General features: G+C 43.0%; 1 protein-coding gene across 3 annotated transcripts in view; it reads right to left on the bottom strand.

Moving 5' to 3' along the window:
- Positions 1-1,142: 1,142 nt before the first annotated feature.
- LOC143365263 (uncharacterized) overlaps positions 1,143-22,807 on the bottom strand; it is a 71,232-nt gene continuing 49,567 nt past the window's right edge. For 2 of the 3 annotated variants that reach the window (XR_013084521.1, XR_013084520.1), the window contains 6 exons: positions 13,583-13,644; positions 8,498-8,690; positions 2,641-2,734; positions 1,545-1,726; positions 1,345-1,470; positions 1,143-1,275 (listed from right to left, as the gene is read on the bottom strand). Coding sequence is in view for 1 of the 3 variants with exons in the window: in XM_076805305.1 (XP_076661420.1) it covers positions 1,459-1,470; positions 1,545-1,726; positions 2,641-2,734; positions 8,498-8,690; positions 13,583-13,644 (543 nt within the window). In the remaining 2 variants the exon portion in view is untranslated. Of the gene's footprint in view, positions 1,276-1,301; positions 1,471-1,544; positions 1,727-2,640; positions 2,735-8,497; positions 8,691-13,582; positions 13,645-22,807 lie in introns of those variants that run through there. The other variant, XM_076805305.1, reaches the window with a different exon arrangement.

Genomic DNA, 22,807 nt, shown 5'->3' with positions numbered 1-22,807 from the left:
CGCTCGTCGACGAAATCACTATGTCACGTCGAACAACGAAATTCGAAAAAGGATTTCATCTGTGGAAATATATTTGTCCGATGCGACCGATCAAAATTGTTTCAAAAACAACCCGTCACGGTCTCGTAACTCCTCTGGACGCGACCTCCATTCCGAACGTCTGACCAAACGTGGACCCGTTCTACTGCGCGACGGAAAACACGAGCCACTTTTATGTCTCCATTCTCCCGGCGTTCTTCGAGCCTAATGACGCTTGAAGAACCCGCAAAAAACTTGTTGCAAATCGACAGCCGAGGACGACACGGGTTTTATCGATTCGCGAAATCGAACGGGATATCGATATCGTCGCGGGAGAATTTTTTACGAATTTTCTAACACGAGATGGTAGCTGTGGAAGAGAATAGATTCTCGGGTATCGTTTCTTAAATATTTTAGAGGGAAAATGGAAAGTAAATGTTGCATCGGCGAGAGTCTATTGGAAGGGAGACAATATAGAGAAATTATTGCACTAAATTGTATACAAAAAGGAAGTTGGAGATTCAAGTAAACTTCTCCAGTCTCCACTCGATGATATCCTGAATATCTTGCAGAAAGAACTGCCGTTGGCAATTTCAGTGGTACGAGTCAATATAACGGGAAAAACTGTGCAATGTTGCATGCGAAGGTTCACTTTCATGCTCAAACCCAGTCTTACAAAATCCTGACAAACATCACTTGATGTCATTCTGAATATTTCATAGAACAAATTGAAGCTGGAAATTTCAGTGATATAAGTCAATAGAAAGGAAGACACTGAAGAAAAATTCTTTTGCAGAAAGAAGTACAGAATTTCTAGATTGAAGTTACGTTTTCCTGCATTACCTCGATCTCTTTCTTCGAAGGAGCCTTTTCTGACTGCTTAGAGCTAGATGGTTTAGGCTCCTCAGCTGTGTCAGGTTCCTCAGGTTCTTCAGTTGCTTCAGCTGTTTCAGGTTCCTCGGACGTCTCAGGCACCTCGGACGTCTCAGGCACCTCGGACGTCTCAGGCGCCCCGGGCGCCTCGGATGACAGAGATTGAGGTGCAGTGACGTACACAGATTCTTCACTGGGTGTTCCCGACGATATAGACGCGGAACGTTTCGCTTTCCTTTTCGACACCTTTTTAGCTTTTTTAGCTGCTTTTTTAGCTGCTTTTTCACGCTTCTGTTTTTTAGCGATCCTCTTCAAAGCTTCTTCCCGTCTGCCTTGTACTAGAAATGTGGCCATCACGAATTTTCCTCCGATTTCACTCAACGTCTACAAGAAGCGAATCACTTGATGTTTTCTTAAACAAAGGGTAACCAGATACGCATTCTGTATTGTTACTTGATCCGCTGTCTCCCTCCAGTGCTTGTAATAGGACCTGTACATCACTGCGTCGGCCTTGAACTTCTTCAGGTACTCCTTCATCTCTTCCTCGGTCCTTGGCATCGGCAGCTTCTAAAAGAAACACTTTCTTTTTCGCTTTACAACTAACAAAACTGTGATATGAAAATCTGTACAGCATTTAGGCTGACCTCTAGAACTTCTTCTTCAGCATCTTCCTCCTCTTGTTCTGCAGGCTGCCATGGAACTCCCAAGGGCCAGATGGGCATTTCAGGATCTTCCGCTCCTTCTGACCTTGAAGTTCCAGTACCAGATGGCTCCTTCTGTACACTCTGTTTAGAAGCTTCCGCATCGACAATGGACGCTTCCTTAGCAGAACCAGCTGCAGTTTTCACAGTAGTTGAAGAATAGGTAATTTTTCAAATTTATAGCTTCATTGTCAAACAAGAAGCAAATCAATTTAAAGAAAATTCGTAATTGAATGAATGTGTGGGCGTAAGGCGTACAAATTTTCTGAAATAGAATTTTCCATGCAATGAGTGCCAACGTACAAATTACTTTGTACACATCAATGGCACTAGAGGTTCTATAGTGTAGAATTTTACAGTAACTTTACTACGAATTGGTCTCCTCGTTTTACAAAATGTAACATACACGCCCTTTTAGTCGACAACCATTCAATTCTCGATTCTTCAGCGTTAATTAAGCAGGATCTCGAACGTTCTCAATTAAATCTTGAGCCGATCATCTAGACGAACACCATAATAAAAGCTCTGTCTCCCCGTTCTTTCCCCGAGAGCAATCCGCGGAAGGAAAGTTTCTGCGACATCGGGAATCAGTTTACCACGTTCTGGATTTCGCGTGTAATAACACGGTGGGCGGGGGAATTAGTTATTAAATACGGTCGAAACCGCGGAGATAAGAAATCGCGCGCGGATCCTCCCCTTTTTTCCGCGGATGTTCTCGGCTTAACGGGCCCGGGGTATCTTTCGTGATCCCATAAAATCTGTTTAGGGTAACGTAAAAGCACTACGTGATACCGCGGTGGCCGCTGGCGAGTACAATACCCATACCTTCAGATTTATCTTGTGATAAGTGCAATAGCGTCGACTATAGCGCGGCTTCTAGCGAAATTACTGTTCTGTTATTGCCTCTCCCTCTTTCATTCTCGCTCAGTCTCCTCTCTCTCTCTCCCTCTCTCTCTCTTTCTCCGTTTATGTTACCCCGTGGAGAACAAACGCGGCAGTTCGAGGACAGGAAAGAGAGAAAGCTTCGATTAAATTATTCGTCTCTCACCTCCGGGATCAGCGAGCTCATCTTCAACAGACTGCGACGCTGCTTGTTTCTTGCCCTCGCTGCTGAGATCCTCGTCAGCCTTATCTCCGTCTGCCTGCGAAAGAAAACGGCCGTCCCTTTGAGCGCTCCTGTATCTTTCGGCTTTTCACACGAAACACTGTAATTTTTCGCCCAAGAATGAAAGTAATCAGACCGGGCGAATTACGTGCCACGTCCCGCGACGAAAAGGAACCGTGACGAGACCCCTCCGACCCTAGTCTCCCTCTCCTGCTACCCTAAATTACGTCCGTCACAAGCGGAGTGGATCATGCGAAATTCCGGAACTGTGATTTAGGGACTAGGCAAAATCATCCTTTATCTCTCTATTGTCTGTGCCAGTCTCGCGGGGCATTCGTTAAACTACGCGAAAATTAGCTTCTCCATTGTGTTGGAAAACCAAGACAAAGAGAAACAGAAAAAAATGTGGGAATAGTTACATTAGATACACAAACGTCCAAGCTTTCTCCGTTAATTTTTCCAGTACGATGGTGCCTTAGTAAAGCCAGTAAAGAGTACACCAGAAGATTCCTTATATTCCTTAAAATCTTATTTTCTTTGAACGAAGGATTGTAACGCACAGTTAACTGCAAGAAACACGAGTAGCAGTTTTGCTGGAAAGAAACGGATCTCATAAAGGTTTCGTCTCGTCGAAACTCAACTCCATGCCGAAACATCTCAGGTGTTTGGCTGAAGCAAACAGAACGGCAGCCGAATAATGCATATTAAAATTAAAATTAAATTTGCGCCCCTTATCTGCCGTGAGACCGGAGAAACGTGAGCCCGCAGCTGTCGCTGCCAGTGCATAAATCTGCACTGGGACGTTTAAAATTTTCTAGCGAACACACTGTCCCTCCCTCATTCTCTCTCTCCCTCTCCCTCTCTCTCTCTCTCTCTCTCTCTCTCTCTCTCTTTCTCTCCCTCTCTCTCTCTCTCACTCTCTCTTTCTCTTTCTCGATTACGGTAGCCCGCAAACGTGCAACGGATTCCGGCTCTCGCAATTCCCGCGATACCTTATCCTATCGAATTTCCTGAAGATCGTGTAACATAGACGAAATTTACAAATAATCTTCGCAGATAATTCGAGACTCGCCGTACCCCAATATCGAATTTCACTTTGAACATTAAAAACGGCATTTAACTTCTGTTAACATTCTAACAACACGTAGTGACGTCAAGCGCGTGTAATTCGTTAGCCTTCCCGATATAGCTTACCACCTGTAATTGTAAATCAAGCATGAACAAGAGCATACAATTTTGCCTTCCTTTCTTTTACAAACCAGTGAATTCACTCGTGAAAGCCGCCGCTCAGTCTCCGAATAGCGCTACACAGATCTCCGACGAAAGGTGAATCTTAAAATAGAATTTCCCGGAGAAAAGTACTTCAAACTGCCGTTATTTTCTGCAATTTCTCCGTGGGAAGAGTCTCGACCACCGAGGACCTTCTCCATCTTCCCAGGATCCTAATCCGTCAGACTTTGGTTAATTCTCATCCCAAAGTTGTTTCCCGAAGCAGAGTCGCATAATTTACGCGGTTCACTGGTACCGTGTACTTCAAGCCGGCGTAGCCTAACCTTGAACACGGTTGCAGCCGTATTTCGTAGTCGCTGCATCACGGCACAGGTGTCCGTGCTGGTAACCGCGTTACTTTTCCGTCGGACGGAAGATTTATGCTCCTCTGTGTGACGAGGGGAACAGTTTAAATCTCTGTCTGGCGGGCCAATGAGTGAGTTACCACTTCGCCGGTGAAAATAAAAGGGGGGATGGAAAATGTCGCCCACGCGCGTCTCTACGGTCTCGCGAAGGTCGGCCTTGAAACGGAAGATTAATCGAGCGACCGCAATATATTTAGCCGCGGCTTGCGTGTCCGGCCGCCTCGCGTTTAATAAAAGAAGGTCCGCGATTCGCCGATGCATCGATGTCTCGATGCATCGACGCCGCACAGTGGGCCGTCTCTGTAAAATAGGTGGAATTCATTCAGAAATGAAATCGATTAAAAACGAATGATTGTCAGGAAATTGGTTAAAACTCGACCTTTTCGTAAGCTAATACTAGATTAAGGTAGACGAAACTTTTTCTACGACCCCGAAAACCCCTAAAATCGTTACTAATTAATAGACTGCGTACTTAAATTGGGTACGTATAGTTAAAACAGAATTTAGAAATATCAATCAATTATTTTCATATCCAGGGAATGACTACAAAAAGGGAGGCCCTTCTAGTTGGCCCCAACCTATTACGATTGATACAGAAAATTTTTATTTTGCAAAAAGATCCGGAGGCTAGTAATGAATAATTTGTAATTACCAGAGGCGTGAATTTTGTCTAGCTTTTCGCGATTGTCACTCACATTGCGACGCGTCTCGATGTATTGATGTATCGATGTGTCGATGTCGTGACGATTCGAGGTTGAAATTTTTATCGTCGACAGCCCCCGATAACGCCGAGAGGTAAACAACGTTTAATAAAATCGAACAACGATGCCGTTCTCGGAAACGTTCCAGCTGAATGGAACGAGCACAATGTGGAGGTGGAGAGATCTCTTGATGCGTTCCGGAAAACGAAAGAAGAAGCTTTCTTTTAATATTCGGAATTTCGTCGAACTTCCGCCTGGAACATTTTCGAAACTGAAACATTCAGTGTTTCTTGCGCGCAGAATTGCCGGGCTGTCGAAGCCGTTCAAATTTGTGCGGCTCACGAAATAATGCACTTTTCTGATAACGTTTTTTGGAAATACGTTTCTGACACTTTTATTTCCGAGGGAAAAATCGAGCGAAAGTTTCGATGCTTTTTCACGCTGTGACTACCAGTCAGAGTCTTCGATAGACCGCGGATTTTGTGAATTCATGACAGAAATGAATTTAGACCATTTTACACGGGGCTCTGTTTGACATAACATCGGTTAGAATCAAAGTTGAAATAAAAAGATATTGGTGGACTCTCTGAATCCAATTTGGGTTAAACTTCACCTTGCCAAGCCAGAAACTTTTAACTTTCTACTATTCAATCCTATACATCTTGACGACAAAATACGAAAAATCGAAGTTTTAAGGCAAGGAATTCACTGGTTCCAAAGTTATGCGTGTTTAAAGTTGAGCGATTTTAACACGTGAAGCGCAGAGTTTGTATCTGTAGACTTTCCGTTCACGCTGCAAGTTCACGTTCACGACAATACATGTGAGTAGGAAACTTGGGGGAATGATAGTAGCTGGAAATAATCATAATTCGAAAAACGCTCCGGTCGTAAATTCTCTCCGGAGAATGTCAGGAAGGGGAAGGAGTTTTTCCACTGCCTTCCCAGAAAAGTCCTGCTGTATTACTTCTCGATACCTAGCAAGGTATGTTTACCATACGGCCACTTTCGCGGGTCGTAATGTCTCGCTATTACTTTTTTTCTTTTGTTTTGAGGGTCTTCGCATCTAACGTGTGCGAGACAAGGCTTAAGCTGTCCTTCCACGAACGACAATATTTTTCCCGCGAGGTCACATTGCCCGCCACATTGCCCTCTGCTATACTCGCAGGGACATCGGCAGGCGCCCTTGCCCGTCGCAAGACTTGCTGATCTAGATATCCTGAAGGAGCACTGTCTTCACCTCCACTATACTTAATATTTCTGTCTAAAAAAAGTATGTACAGACTCTTTACAGATCGCCAATTAAGTCCGCAAAGTTCCAAATTTTTCCGTCCGTCAGTTTCGTTAAAAAAAAAATCCCAAAGCCACCCGCCGACCAACAAACCACACTACTGGCAGAGCCTTTCAATCTTTAACACGTTGACTGCCATGTCACCCATATGTGGGTGACGGAATTATTTGTCCAGGATTTAAAATGAATTTTTACGTTAATATATTCATTGCACCAAATTTGATTAGGATCTGTAAAATGCAAGAAAGTTGGAGGACTACTCAATATCATACATTTAATTTTTTTCAATTTTTATTTCACTAAATAACTTGCTTCGATTTTATGGAATTTTTGAGGTTTCTAGTTGTACAGTGAAAGTGTTAAGCAAAGAGTACATTAAAACAAGAACCAAACAAATCAATTTCCCTTAGCGAATAGACTCGCTATCACCTCGCAGGTGTGTCAGAAAATGAAAAAAGCGATTGCTATCGAGGACAGTGGAAGTCGAAGAGGCGTGCGCCGCCAGTTGCAGACGGGGCTCAGCGCGAAGGTACCAATCTTCGTGTGCCGGAAACGGAGCCGACTATCTGGCCGTCAAATTTCGCCGGCGTGCTGCGTGCATTATGCCAATTCCGTGTGTAGGCGTACGATTCCTGCTCGCGTTCCCGATTGTCGTCGTCGTCGGGAGGCCGTTTCAATGCGAGGCGTTCGCTCGCTGAACTTGTGATTCGCCGTGGAAATGTCTGGGTTCGTCGTCGTCGTCGTCGTCGACGGAACAGGAGGCACTCCGTCGGCGTTCCATTCAGACGTGCTTTTACGACTGTAAGATATTTACGGTGCGCCGTGGCACGTATCGCGCGCGCATTGTTAGAGGACCTTTGTAAAGGGACTCATGCGTGCAACGTCAGAGAAGAGCGAGAGAGAGAGAGAGAGAGGGAGAGAGAGAGAGAGGGAGTCTTGCTGCGTCTAGGAAAGCAGCGCTATCTCTCAGGAACCGAGCGCGAAAACGATCGGAAAACGATACCGCCACTACAGATCGACCGTCGTTCGATTCCACGATAAATGGAGCCGTTGATGCTCGACCGAAATTGTCCCAGGCAATAATATATTCGCTCCCGATCTGGTTCGACGATCGGCACCATTACCGTGCGACAGCGTTCTTACAATACGTCGTTACGCGAACGTATTGGCGTCGTTAGACCGAAATTGGGTCGCCGCCGACCGCCAGCCGAACTTCCACGCAAAATTTAAGCGGCCGATACGTCTTCCACCACGGGATCCACCGATCTAATGACACTCGATCCAACAGGGAATTCCGCAGATCCCTTCCTGGGCCCTCTCTGATACGTGCTATCGCGTCTTCCGTGAATCTGTGGGGTCCCGAATGGTACAGGTTCTTAAATATTGCTCTGGACTGTGCTCGGATCAAGAAGAGACAACGAAAGGATCGATTTTTGGAGAAGGAATTTCGGGTGTTTGGATGTAGTTATGTTTGCAGGCTAATTTATGGAGGGAAAGACCGAGTGTCAGATAATTTACTGTCTTAATTTTCTTAATCTTGTTTTAGTCGTTTTCTCAGTCTTTCTCAAAAGGGACACTACTTAACACTTTTAGTGCCAAGTCTCCCAGAAATGGAAAACGGAATTATTTGGTCAGAATTGAACCTTTGAGGTTGATCAAAGGACACTGAAAGTGTTAATGTAACATTTTACTTTTATACTACTACCTCTTAAACAAGAGGACGGTTTACTGAAATTACTTATGTAGGTTTAATTTAGGAGTTGATGTAGTTGAAAAGAAATGGTCTGAGTTAGGACCATACAGGTTTCTATAGAAGTTAAATTAGTTTCATCATTTTGATAAAACTATGTGCCTGTGTAGAAATATTGTACCAACTACATCATTAGAATTGTGTTCTTTGTACTGCCTGTTCCCCTATTAAGATTTATAGCGTTTGCACTATTCTTACTGATCCTAATGCTTGTGACTATTTTTCTGCTTGTGCCATTTGTGAGATCGGCGCACAAAATGCGACGATAAGAACTCACATTTTCGTAGCCCAGTAATTTCCCTAGACAGTTCCCGAGCACCTAAGCTTTTATAATAGCATTAATCTGTTGCTCAGCTTCTTCCCCAGGGTCCGACATAAATATCCTGGAATAGGTGCTGTGCCGGTCGTTACACGAAAAAGAACTCACCATCTTGGACTTCCTCAAGGCTTCTTCGGCTGCCTCCAAGTGTTCCGCGATCCTTATTGCAAGATCGATGTTCGATCGTAACCATTTCCGCCATTCATCCGTAATTTCGCCGATCTTTGTGAGCCAGGCGGACCAAACACGCAATTTCTCCGATGGCACTGCGTACAAACGTTCCATCGACGCCACAACCTTCCTGAAATTTCAATACAGGATTGGCCACTTTGATATTTAAATGACTATAGTTTTCGTTGAGGCGACCCTTAACTCACTGCATCAACACACACGCAAAATACTCACGTTTTCATATGGTTAGGAATTATTGATTATACCAGAAAGAGAATAAAAAAAGCAATAGCTATAATGAATCTAAAATTTTTAACTCCATTAAAGAAATAAATTGAACTCTATACTTTTTTCTTTTCTACAGTCAACGTGTTAAAACAAATCGTATCCAGATAAAAATAATCACGCCGCCTCTGCTAACAAAAGAGAACGACGATAACACGAAGAACGTGAATATAAAAACGCAACGGACGAAATCAACGTAAAGGAAAATACAAAGACTGAAGTTACAATGGAGTACGAACGGTCGCCAAAGGAATTAATAACATTTGAGCAGTCAGGAATCCAGGCACAGTTTTCGAAAAATTGAAAAATAATATTCACAGTGAACTACCGAATAAAGGGGATTTCTCGCCGAGTCTAGAGACTCGAGAAAGCGAATAAAACGAGCAGCGTTGTGAATCATAGTTTCCGCAGTTTTCTTTCCATTAACAAAACGGCTCGCAATTAAATTGCGACCGTCGTCTGCGTGCCCGCAGTTTTTTTCCGTGCAAATTCCTACGCGGCATCGAAACCCATTATCCAGAAACCAAGTTGCTAGTTGATACCGAGTTCTGGGTATTCGATCGGGAAAGCCGGAAATTGCGCGAACGTTCGTAGGAACAGTTCCTGTAGATGTTTTATACGATACGATCTTACTATATCCATTCGTCGATTCGTAGTTTCTGTCTTCGGCGAGACAACGATTTCAGTGTCGATGAATCTTCGTTGAGTTACGCGAAGTCAATTGCGAACTGGGGGTTGATGCGATTATGCGAACGTGGAAGACAATGCGGGTATTCTATAGACAGCTCAAACGGACGTTTTGTGTGCCCTGTCAAGAGAGATAGAGAGAGAGATAGAGTGGGTAAAAGAGCGGGGGGGGGGGGGGGGGAGATAGAGGCAGCACGTACGCGAGCAATTAAAAATAAAAGAGACGCCGATGCTTCTCCGCGAAACGCACTTATTTACCCTCGGCTTTTAATTTCGCTCCCGTTGAGAGCAACGCTATGTCAGAACAACGCTGCGTTGCTCCCAGTTGTCTGTTCGCGCGAAAATATTCCGAAACGGAAACACAGTTTCCTCGTCGCGCTGTGGTTCCATCTCCCCCGACGTTCGTTATAACACTATGCAATTTTTACCGCGTTGTTTCACCCGCCTAGTTGCTAAAAACGTCGACCATCAGCGTGTCTTGGTGCAAATGGCCTTTGAACTCCTCGAAATTGGCAGCCGCATCTCGAAACGAAAATTCAGAGTTGCCAGAAAAGAGATCGGAAAGTTATCAAAATAAACACCGCGAAAGTAGAATTTTTATAAAAATTCTGGCACAAAATTATTCTGCTCGGATCGTCGACCGTTCGTTAGAATGGTTGGAAATACTCAGCTTATTTTAATACTGAACTGTAATTATTTTTCTAACCTAAGTTGATCTAAGAAATCATCAATATTAATTGATCCTCTCGAATTATTCGAAACAAAGAAGTTAGTAAACAAAAAACTGTATTTGAAGGAAAGAGACACTGAAGGAACGTTGGAAGATCGAAATTCTTTTTAAAAGATAGCAGGAGGAAGAGTCGCGATGTTCTGAATAGAGACATTGACGGATCGAATGCAATATCGCGTTGTCTGACTCGAACGGCTGATTCTACTTTGGCAACGAAACAATTGTTTCTGATGTTCCTGGGACTCTATCACCTGATATCTGGCTCCTGACGTAGGTGTTGCATGCGGTACAATGATCTTACAAACCGCCTCAATTAATTAGAAAGATTATCTACGATTACTCGCAGTCGTTGCCCATTTTGTTTGTCTTGGAACGTACAGCGACAAGACGCCTGTCTAAACAAGTAGATAGAAATCTTGCGACAGACGATATGCAAGCTATTTACACAACCATAATAGAAATATTGCACAGTAAATATAAATAAAACTGTTGGAAGTAGATTCAGCCTTCAAGACGGACCATGAGATTAATGTCCAAATATCTGATTTTATTGACTAACGTACACGACAAATGCATAAAATATTAGCAAGTAGATTCAGTCGTTCGAGGCAGACAAGCGTAAAATATTAATACAGCAATTCTTGATTTTATCGATCAAAATAAACACATTGCACACGACAAGTGAATAAAATATTGCGAAGTAGATTCAGTCGTTCAAGACAGACAATAAATTAGATATTAATCCCTCAATTCTTGATTTTATCGACCAAAATAAAAATACTGCACACAAAAACCGTACAGACTAGTAGAAGGCAGATTTAGTCTTCGAGACAAGTACAAGAGGTGACTATATTTTCTGATTGTATCAACTGGAACAAAAATATTTCGCATGGAGATGATATAAGAGAGTAGTAAATAGATCCATCCGGCAAGACAGACCACGTACAAAACGTCAGCGTTTACATTTCTGATTATGTCAAAATAAAAATATTCCACGCTGCAAACGCATAAGATATTAGCAGCAGACTCGGTCGTTCCAGACAGACAACGCACATGAGATCGATGCTCAGGTCTCCATCAAACGGAATAAAATATTCGAAAAGATATAATTAATAGAATGCAGCTTTCATGGGAAAACTGAGTGGGTGTAATTTATAAATATAGAACGATTGAAATATTTTAGGAATGTCAATATAACATATCTAACTTGCTAAAATTATTACAGAAAGAATGAAACATTTGTGTGGACTCCTGTCTCCTGCAATCGATGCAGAAAATTTTTACTTCGCACAAAATTTTTACTTCCCGCGTTCTAATAGTTAATCCCACGAGCCGCTGTTCATTTCGGAAAATAAATTTAGCTGTCAACGAAGAATGATGACTCGAGGATCGGAATTGAAGAAACATCTGCATCTAGCATCGCGAAGAAACGACAGTGTTTGGAAGCCGGTCAAAAAAGCAACGAATAAATCATCTTCGCGGATCGTAACAGTACACTGAATGCGGGGGCGTGTTTATAGACAGAATTTCGTGTACCGTCGGAGATGAAGCTTCTAGAATGGTGCGCGAGTGTTTTCCAACAAAAAACGCGTCGAATCTGTCGAAGGAAAAATCGAAAATCGCGGATCGAGATAGGGAGGATGAGCGGAGTAACAGTTGAACGCGTTCGGTGTCGTTCTAATTCGCGATTTGTTCCACTCGCACCCGAAATTATCGAGGTTGCACCGTGTCTCCGCAGCCGTTTCCACACGCAGAACTGGTTCCACCGGATGAATCTACCGGGAACGTCGAAACGCAGAACGAAGATCAAAGTAAATACCGCGACGAGTGTAGAGCGCGCTGCCACGCTCCCACGAGCTGTTAATTATTTCATCGCAGCCCGTAAGGTGTTCCCCCTGGCGCCATTTACTTGCTCACGATTAATTATTAAACTGGGAATTTTTGGCTACTTCGCCATTAGGAAATCCTTCACAAACCCTACGCTCTTCCACAAAAATTTAGCACAATGTATTAACCCTACGAGGACGAACGTAGCTGTATTGACGACATTTACTCACGCACCCACCCAGGAAGGTTACAAATAAGTTATTTAACTATTTATACAGCAGAAGCTCAGTACATATTCTTCTCTTCTGCTCCAGTACTTTAAATTTTAATACGCGATCTGTTTCTCCAATTGGAGATATTATTATTGTTTCGAAAACCTTCGTCCACAGAGGAAGTAACGCTAGAACTACACTTCTGCGGAAAAACCGCGATTTCCTGTTGGCCGGCTCGTTTGCGTCACACAACCTACACCTTGGACTAAAATTACGGATCGACGATCATCAAACTATTTCGAGATCGGGTTCAGAGCGATGCCTCGCGGCTCTTCCGCTGCCGAAATTTTTTCTAGCCGACTTCGAAATCCATGGAACCGAACGGACGCTCGATTTACGCGATAACTCGTTCCCGTGTAAATAAACGGGACCGTTCCGCAGTTAGGGGGGAGGGGAAAGAAAATATTCGCTTCCGAAGCTTGTAGCGTGGCCCTTGCCCCCGATACAACGAAGTGTGCTCGACTAAGTAACTTCGTCAATGCATTTAACTTGCGACTTTCCACGCGAACTTGCTCGAACTTCGTTCTGCCCGCTTCGCTTTACTTGCGCTCGTCTATCCTCGGTATACAGGGCGACCCATTAAATTCCCATCACAATATTACCCAAACAATGTCCGAAAGAATTAAATATTGTCAAAAACATCTGAGAAGCAAAATTGTACTTCGTTTTAAGGTGAGTGTTTGTTTTCTTTTTTATGGGATGGAATTATAAGTGTTTGTTTAGCTAGGCTTGCAGAGCGTTCCAAGATGAATTTATTGAACTATGATTCATTGGATTTTGAAGGTCATTCAAGGTCATTGTTATGATTTGAAGGTGATTTAAGGTCAACATTATTATTTGAACGTTCCATTTTTAATGTCATTAGTACCACGTGGGGATAAATGAATTTCTGCACAGGAATTTCCAATTTCATTTTATATCGACAGCAAAAATACACTTATTTGCAATCGTTTCAAAAATAGCATGTTCCAGCCGACCGCATAACAAACCTGACTAAACGGACGTGCCTTGAAAGTCGTGCACTCGTCGAGAAACAGTTCGGAAATATTTGTAAAAGCAACTGAAGGTCTCGTTTTAAATAAATGTTGTTCAGAGAACCGTTCCACGGAGAAGTCTTACAATTTTCGCGAGAAATCTTGAATTGCTGACTCAGTTATTCTGACAAGGGCCAAGCTATTCTAACAACTGTCTGTAAATTAACTATGACTGTAAATTACTCACGGCGGAATATCGACGGTCCCGATAGCCGCAGCTTCGTGCGGCAATAATTCCGCATCTCCACCCTGGAAAAACAAAACGATCGGTAACGGTGCATCGAAGCGTGCCTAAACGGGATGCTTTTCGTCCAGGGGTAGCTATTAACGGCTCTGTAATTAGTCCGGCGTGATTAGACGATTACTTTCGGTCCGCGGGCCGTATTTATAGCTCGTTGGATGCAGAATATTACGCGCACAACGGCTGAAGTTCGCCGGCACACACGTATTACTAGATTGATGATTATTAGTCTGCCAATTCGTGATGGGTGGATAATTAAGTCCCGATGTTATTAACGATTAGGGTGGACCCGTAAGTCGCGAGATAAATGACCAACAGTATCAATAACCACATAGTGAAGCCTCCGGATGATCGTGATCGGCCGCATAATGGGAACGAATGGTCCCGGAAAGCTTGCTAATGTTCCTAGCGATTTGCTGTATTTATCGATCTTTCCGCTGGTCGAACCGTGTCTTAAATTCGCAACGCTCTGCTCAGTTCCGCCCATCTGCGTCGCCATATTCCCGATACTGATGCCCCATCACTAATCAAATCTCTCAGTTACAGTTATTGGCAATCTGCAAGCCATCACCCCAACCCGCAAATGGAACCTGAATCCATCGATTAGCAACAGCTCTACTTTTATAACAATTCGGTTCTTCGAAGTTGGTATTACCTGTACAAGCCACATTATTCACTTCTAACCCCTTGGTTCGAAAATCTTCTCAATACGAAATGGAGCATGGTGGTGCAAACATTTTTTATTAAAGCTGCATAAATAAACAATATTAAAATTCTTATAGTAGTTATTGCCTATTCAATGTCAACTTTTCGTAAAAAATATATTCTTCACAAGATGTCTTTGAACCCTCATAACACGAAATTGATCATCGTGGTACAAAAATTACTACTCCCAGATCCAGAAGATAATATTAAAATTCTTGTAGTAGATTAGGTTCTTTAGGGTTGTAATAACCAACACAACTGATTGACCGCTTTATCCTAACTCCTTCTAAGAAAATATGCTTCATCGCAGGTCTCTCTATCTCCGTGCATTCCCTCTTCAAAGCGAACTAGCAGCCTCAGCATCTCGCCCTAAAAAATATTCTCCTCCTCGAAGCTAGGCATCAAAGTGCAAAGAACTTCGTCACTGGTTTACGAACCCCTCAATCTCCTGTTCCAAGCAAGATAGCAAAATATCCTCGAAATAGTTCTCGCGAGACTATTTTTTTTTCTCTTCACCGACAGATCTCCGATGTTCACAAGATTTTCTATTCCGGTTTCTAGACAAGACGGAAAGAACCTCCACGGGGTGGTTCTCGTTAGAAGACATTCTTATTTCCGATGAAAAGAACCCTAAGTGCAAGGAAGCTGCACGGTGGCCGCAATGGCGGACTTATTCCACTGGGAGAACAGCCACTCGTCACTCGTCGACGTTATTCAAGCCGCGAAATTAATGAACCACGGGTATGCGTCTCGACCGTTTCGCAAATATCCGCTAATGAATTTCCATCGGATCCGGCACGTTGCAAACACGCGGAACGATGATCCCGAGTAGCGTAATTCGCGGACGTTGCAGGTTGTTATCATTTCCGTTGCGAATCCAGCTCGATCTCGGTTCGAACGATCCCCCGATTCAGCCCAATCGAAAGGTCCCCGGATCGGAGAATTGTGTTCCGGCGTTCACCATTCGTAAGATGAACGGTGTTTCGATCCTGGGAAGCGAATCCGCGCCCGATAAACTCGGTGATTGTTAATTTATCGACTCGAACGCGAATCAGCCTTTGCGTTTAATCGCGCTCGATCGCGAATGGAATCTGCTCGGCCAGGAGAAACGTCGACGGAAATAAAGTGTTGCACATAAAATAGAATTTTTTTTAACAAACACCACCACTCTCCCCCCCCCCCCTCCCCCTCTCCCCGCTACAACCGTTGTACTTTGATACGAATTTTTTAGACAGTGGAAATATCGTGCGTTAGTTAACGCGTCGCTGGGAAATTGTAAATCGTCGATCGAAAAGATTTATTGGGTAGTTTGTTCGTTGTTCGTGATGGGATATAGATGGTGTTCATTTTTCAGTTCGTTTTCGGCTCAGCTGGCTATCCTTGAGCTTAATTGAATGGCGCTATATTTCTTGTAAAGTGATTTTAATTCGTCGTTGCTGTATAGATCATTTTCTTCAATAAATCATTGAGGGAAGTGCCGGAGAAGTATTTTAACTTTTCATTTGATATTGTAGAATTTATTTTATGATGTATAAATGCATACTATATGAGTCAAGATTTTTTAATCAATCACTGGATCTGCTGAAGAAGTCTTCCTGCTATTCATTTGATATTGTAGAATTTATGTTACGATATACGAATGCATTCTATAAATAAATGAAGGCACCGAGAGGTGGCAGAAAGTTGTTGAAGAAAGCCAGCAATGTTTAATTTTAGAAAGTGAATCTTCTCTTCAAAATTCTTTTAAAATACGTGAAAAGACTTCTCAGCCAGCAGATAAATATTTGAGGAATGCGTTCGAGGAATTTTGTGCTGCAGAGGAAATGTGAATGGGAATGATATGTTTCACCCTAGTATAGCTAAAAATAAGTCCCAAGAAAAATCAAGATAGCATTTTGCAAATGAAAATGAAACGAACCGTTTCAGCTTTCTATAGCCAAGAATAATTCCATGAGCAATCAAGATAACATTCTGAAGTTGCAATTAAATAAAACAGTTGTAAATTAATTTTGCTCAAGAATGAAGTATCCGAAAAATATATTCAACACATTATTTATTACAGTGGAAGCATCAATGAAAAGGAAAAATTTCAGCCTATCACAGCCAAGAATAATCGAATGGGAAAGACCCAGTTATTTTTACGTTCGCGAAAATTCAGAAAGCTTTTTCGGATTAGTATTAACAAAGAAAGTGAACGGATCGTGTCGAGGCCCGTTTCCAGCATGAGTCGCGAGGTTTGAGTCTCCGCGCGACAGATAGAAGTCGTGTCGACGGTGAAATAAGTCTGTTGTTATAAATATCACGCGGACGACAGCAAAAATAGCAGCCAGGGGCGTGACAGTTCGGGGGCCCTGTGATCCGTGGAGGAGCCTCGGCTGCAATCTCGATAACTCGAAAGAAAATTGATTCGGGAACGTCTCGCGTTTTTCCGCGACATTAACGACCACGAAACGAAGGGAACGCGCAGCAACCGCAGCGAGAAACTTTCTTACCCATCGGTTCAGTGATTAAAAGTTGCTGGTCTTTGAACGGATAAAAGTTGAGAAGATCGGCGGAAGATATCCGAGATAGAGAGACCGGTGCCGCAAACACAAACACGGAATAATTAACTTTTCCGGGCGTGTTTCCCCATTTTCCCGGTGATTACAACATCGGTGGGTGCTGGATTCGGCCCCCGGAAATTAGTCTAGATATTAATTCTGTCCTCGGTTTCCGTAATGGCCCCGAATTCTCGAAATACGAATCGCCTTAATCCACAAATAATCCGAAACCCGTGGTCTCGCTCTCCACCGAGTGGGAATCATCGAACTCTCTCTCTCTCTCTCTCTTTCTGCAACTATTCCCCAGCAACGACCATTTTTCTTCCCAAAAAACTGACTTTTCCGAAATCTGCAATGCGGATTACGCCGGGATACAAACGCCGACCTAAATTGCAAAACGCAAAATTTTATAATCCCTCGGGTTCCCGAAGCAAAAGTTTATTAATATAATTAAAAATCATTGCCTCGTTCGTGCATTCATTTCCAGCGAACTTTTTCCATCCCGCTCCATCGTAGATTATTCATGATTTTTGTAATAACAATTCGAGCCTCGAAACGCCAGTGGTTGTTGTAAAATATTTTAAAACCACGCCGCAAACAATTGTAACGCTGAAGCTGCGGAGTACCCGAACTGATTACTATGTGTTGCTGTATAAAAACGACAAGTATTCATTTATTTAAATTCTGCGCAAATTGTAATACAAAATCTTCAACCTGGCAATTTGTTCGATTATGTCATATGAAAACAGCTCCGTAATTTGAATTTCAAAATGAAAATCATCAGGAGCGAGTGCGTTGGCCAACGGTGATAAGTTCAGTGTCAAATTAATTTCTCCACTAATTTTAACCATTCCCATTTAATACACCATTATTTTTTTCTGAACACTCTGAGATCTCTTGCACAACATACACCTATCAAAAATCAACAATGGGGCTCCATATTGAATCCTAAAAATAAATTCAGCCTGCAGTGCTACAATCTAACGTATTTAATAAGTTCACAGCAGAGAAAAAATGAGTAAAATCCAACGAATTTCTATTGGATTGAAATTTCCGATTTTTTTCTGTCTACGCAGTCATTCTTGCTCTAAATGATTGCGGTGAAGGGGAAGATCGAGAAGAAAGAAACCGAAGTCAATCGATCAGGATCACCAGGGAGGCGTAAGTTGTCTCCACAATGGAATCGCGCGTGTAAACGCGGCTTGTTGATCCGAGAGCCCTTTGTCTCGGCCCCCGGGGACCATTTGCGCGAAACAAACAGCGAGGAATGCCGTACAATGTCCATTCCCGGGGACCATCGATGTCGTGCCTCGAAACTGCCGCGATAAGTCACCCGGCGAATTTCTTGTTTCGGACAATGATGGATCAGCACGCGAGCGGCCGCAGCATTCCCGAAAATGGATCGCGTCGAAAATCCGGCGAGAATGGAAATTGATGACGATCCTTCGAGAGCAAGTTTCCTCTTGGCCTTTTCTCGCATTTGTTCGTTCGCCCCTGGAAGACGAGGGAATCACAAATCCATCGAAATTCCACGATGAAGTCAGTGAGCATCGCCGCACTCTTCATTAGGGAGAAATCGTTCTCATAGGCTTGGAAAAACTCATTGCCACTAATCAATAACTTTATGTGGATCGTATGGAAAATAAAAAAAATCTGATTCAATTTCAAAAAGCAGGAGATACATTTGTATGAAATTTCTGAGCTTTTATCAGAATGAAAAATTATTGGATATGATAAAAAAAAATAATACTATTCATCTTTAGTAACTTGAGCATGTCTGATTATGAATGGTCCATACCATTTACGCTTCACTCGATGTGATTGATGAAAATAGACGGTGATCAGAATTTATACTCCGATTTTTACATATTTTTCTAAGAGGTACACGGTTCGAGCCTGACACAAGTAGAAACAGACCAAATCCAATTACACGCCATAAAAATTTAAACAGTCGAATGGATTTAACCTTTTGAAGATGTTTGACAGTTTCAAAGAAAGAATTTTAATATTACTTTTAATATTCATTTCATTTTCATTTTCGGTACGTCTTTTCATCGGTCAATTTTCACAAATTTTCCGGAATTTCTGTAGCTTACAATTTCAGAACACCATGATCTCAAGTTCTACCAGCAACTTGAGAATTCCTAATTTTATATAGATACTCGTGATCCTCCTCTTTGGTTCCGTATCCTTTTTAATCTTATTTTTGACCCGCAAGGACTCAGCAGCGGGTCTCAAGCGCTCCGTGCCAATGAAACTCGTAAACGTATTTACTCGTCGTCCGTCCCAGCGAACAAAATTGCAAGTAAATTTGCTGAAACGAAGGAACGTGCGGTTCGGCAGGTTCGTTTTCACGTCGCTATCTCCTCGGTGACAATCGAACGAATTGTCGAAGCGATAAAGCTCGCGACTAAGAATTCGCTGACAAAAAAGGGATGGTGGCTTACCGATGTAATCGTCGACGATCGATCTTCCCGGCCATCGGAATGAGAAGAAACTGGCTAAAGTGTTTCTGGGGATTTCTGGGGATCCATTCTAAGTACGGGGTCTGCTCTAGCTTTTCATAAAATATCCTGTGAATTGGGAACATATTTTATCGTTTCAACGAACAATAAAATTCGTCTGTTACTCTTCGATGATACAGGGGCGTTTTGTAGAAATTCATTCGATGTCACTTCATCATTTGAGCGTGTCGTAGTATGTCTACCAGTGTAAATTATACTTGCGTTCATTTTTCTGTGATAATTTTATTTATCTCGCATCACGTTCTCATAAGGGTTCATCTAAGAAAAGTCAGATCCAAGTCATCCAAGACAGGTCCAGATCAATATTGAGAACAGTTTGAGCAATTTTAATAATTGCCAATCGTTTCAATGGCTGATATAAAGTATACAGATTCCTTCAACGATTCTTTCACCCTTGGCCTCCAACAAGTTCTAGGCCTATGCTGGAGTCATTTCTGACTCGCACCGATATTTCACTACTACAGTTTTATGCCGATATAAGACAACGGTTCGAGACCGGCTATCGTCGTATTTCGGATGAGGGTACCAATGCGGCGTGACTTTGTTGAGAATTATATCTTATGTCGCTTGTGATTATTCCCACCGTTACCGCGACGAGTCACGAATGATTCCGACACAGAATTCGGAGAGTTAAGAGTACTATGATCAACCAGCAGAACACAATCAAAGTCCATCCAGAAGGAATCGTAGCTATAAGCTCGATCAAGCTGGAAGGATCAGTATCGTCCGGGAGAAATGGCACAATGGTGGACTCAGTGCGCGAATAAATTCACGTCGATGATAAATCGAATGTCACTTCGCCGCGAATTTCTCTCGACCCCGGGACAGCGCGTCGTATAAATTATCCTCGCGTGCAAATTCTAACACAACGTCGTTTGATTTATCAGTTCCGATATGTCGTCGAAAAAAAAAAAAACAAAACAAAAAAAGGAAAACGGATCCTCCACGAGAACGATCGCGGTTGCGTGGTCGGCGAGACAGTCGATTTAATTTCGGAAGGAGTCTCCTCCACACCGGTCGTTCGGATTCGCGAATAAATGAACTGCGGCGCGGGGAAGTTTCGAAAGCTCGCGCGGAAATTTCGGCGAACAACGACGCTACGGCTCCGCGATTCAACCGCCGCCGTTCGTTTATTTTACCGAGGCACGCGAAACGATTAATGAGCAATCTAGACGGGAACTTCATCGCGAAATTGCAACGCTAATCCCATTAAGTGGCCGGGAAAATGATTTCGGGCCCGATGAAAGTTTCCTTCGCGGGCGCGCCCGGTATCGCCGGGATATGGATTAAACGCCCGCGGAAATATCTCGCGTAAACATTAACTTTTCAACGGTACCGCACGGTGAATTATCGCCGATCAGGACCGCTCGGATTTTCTTGTCCGCCTCCGACTTTAATTAATAGTTGAATCGATAGTTTTCTAAAACGTTCTTTTCACTCTTTACAACACTTTCCTTCCAAAAAATCCCTATTCTTACTTTGTTTCTTTCTTTTTTCGTCGCCCATTTTATCATTTAGCAATCGCATACTTCGTCATAACCATCTTTACAGTACTTCAATCCAATTGGTTAATTACTTTGGGATATTTGGGAAAATTTTGAAGAATGCACAGCTAGCCACTAATTAATATGTAAGGTGTCGTAGAATTTTATATGTGAGCCTCCATCATCCACAGAACGAGATGCTATCATTTGCAATGACTAGACAGCGGATCCTTATGCAAAATAAAAATTTTCTCCCTGTATTGTAACAAACTGGAGTGAAATAGAAGTTTCTTTTCTTTCTTAATAGGTGGAAAATAATGTAACAGTATTGTTAAATTTGTTTAATATTTTTACTGTTTCAAATTACACCTACTTATTTTTGTCATAAATACATAAAATCCGCTGTCTAGCAATGAGTTCATCTGTACTATTTCAAAATCCATCATCCGCAATTTCTCAGGACCAACCGACACTCAAATCGGCACAGTTCCTTGTTCCATTGAAGCACACATGTATCAATTATCCGCAATATTGTGGCGCAATACAGATACATTTCGATCATCCTTTTCTGTCGTGAAACGTAGTTAAAAAGATTCCCAGCTTTATCTCCAGTTAACGAGCATTTTTCGAAGCCGTTTGAGAACCTTCGCGACTCGGGTCCTCGAAGAGATACATACGCTAGCAGCAAGGCGGTACACAGCTAATGCCAAGATCAATGTTATACGGTTTCACGGTGGCTTTTGAAGTCTCGATAACTGCCAGAAATAATTCTAGGATTGCCAGCGACCAGAAAACAACGGTGACGTGATTCTATTGCCACTGTTCACGACTTTGGTACGCTTTCATGTTCGGAAAAAACGAACGAGGATAAATGGACGGCTGAATGAACGAATCGTGCGAGTCGGAGGGTATCCTGAAGAAAGCTTAAATATGATACGAAGCCAGATTTAACTGAAGTTGGATTCCTCCGTGAAGTTAGAAAATAAAAAATTAAGAAAAATTTAATATTAGTTATAAATGAAATTCAAGACGACGAGCCGCTGAAAGGGAATCTGCTGTGTCTAAAATTAGTTTCAATTTTTTTGAAAATATTATTATTTTAAAAAATTATTTTGCCAATTTTGGCAAGAATGGCCACAATTACCTCGGACTAAAAATTCGACGGTGTACCACCTAAAGGGAACCTGCTCTACTAATAGGAAGATCATTTTCTCGCGCTGTATTGCGACCGGAATCACCTGTCCGGCTACGCCCGCGTAATTCTGCGGGGGCGTGGGTCGTCCGGATCGTATTTTTATTCGAGCCTGGGCCGCGATGAAATATCGACGGGCTGCTCTTGACTTTGTTTCCGAGCGGACACGGCGATTTATCTTCCGGTCCGATACAATATCCCGAGTTCGCGGGGTCCGCTTGTTGTCCGCAACGTTCGAGCGGCCGCGTACAGTTTTGCGGTCTGGCTTGAAACGGTGCGGCGGGCCGCGCGAAATGACAGATTCATAATTAAATGTTGAATTATTGTCGGATTCGAGCGCCCGCGCCATTAGTCCGAATTGTCACGAAATTCTGCTCGGCGTCCGATTCAGTGACGCCCCGGTTAAATAACAGGCCCCCGGGAATGAGAAACGCATTTCTATTCAACGGATCCACCGACGAAATATGAGGCCGGAGGATATGCGCGGAATTTCTGCGGCATCCGATCGAGAGTGCCGCGACGCTTTCGAAACCGCGACGGAACGCGCGATGTTCAACGACGCTGCGGCGGCGGCGGTGGCGGTGGCGGCGTAATCGCGCGCACGCGAAAAACCGTGTAGACCGTTTTAGGCAGCCTGACTCATCGGACCGCTATTTTTAGCGCAAATAGTTACGCGACCAACAGGACCGTGTTATGATTCCGAAATAAAACAGTCGAACGATACT

The sequence above is a fragment of the Halictus rubicundus genome, chromosome 1, assembly GCF_050948215.1.
Source record: "Halictus rubicundus isolate RS-2024b chromosome 1, iyHalRubi1_principal, whole genome shotgun sequence".
Lineage (NCBI taxonomy): Eukaryota > Metazoa > Arthropoda > Insecta > Hymenoptera > Halictidae > Halictus > Halictus rubicundus.
This window is presented reverse-complemented; position numbering and strand designations above follow the sequence as displayed.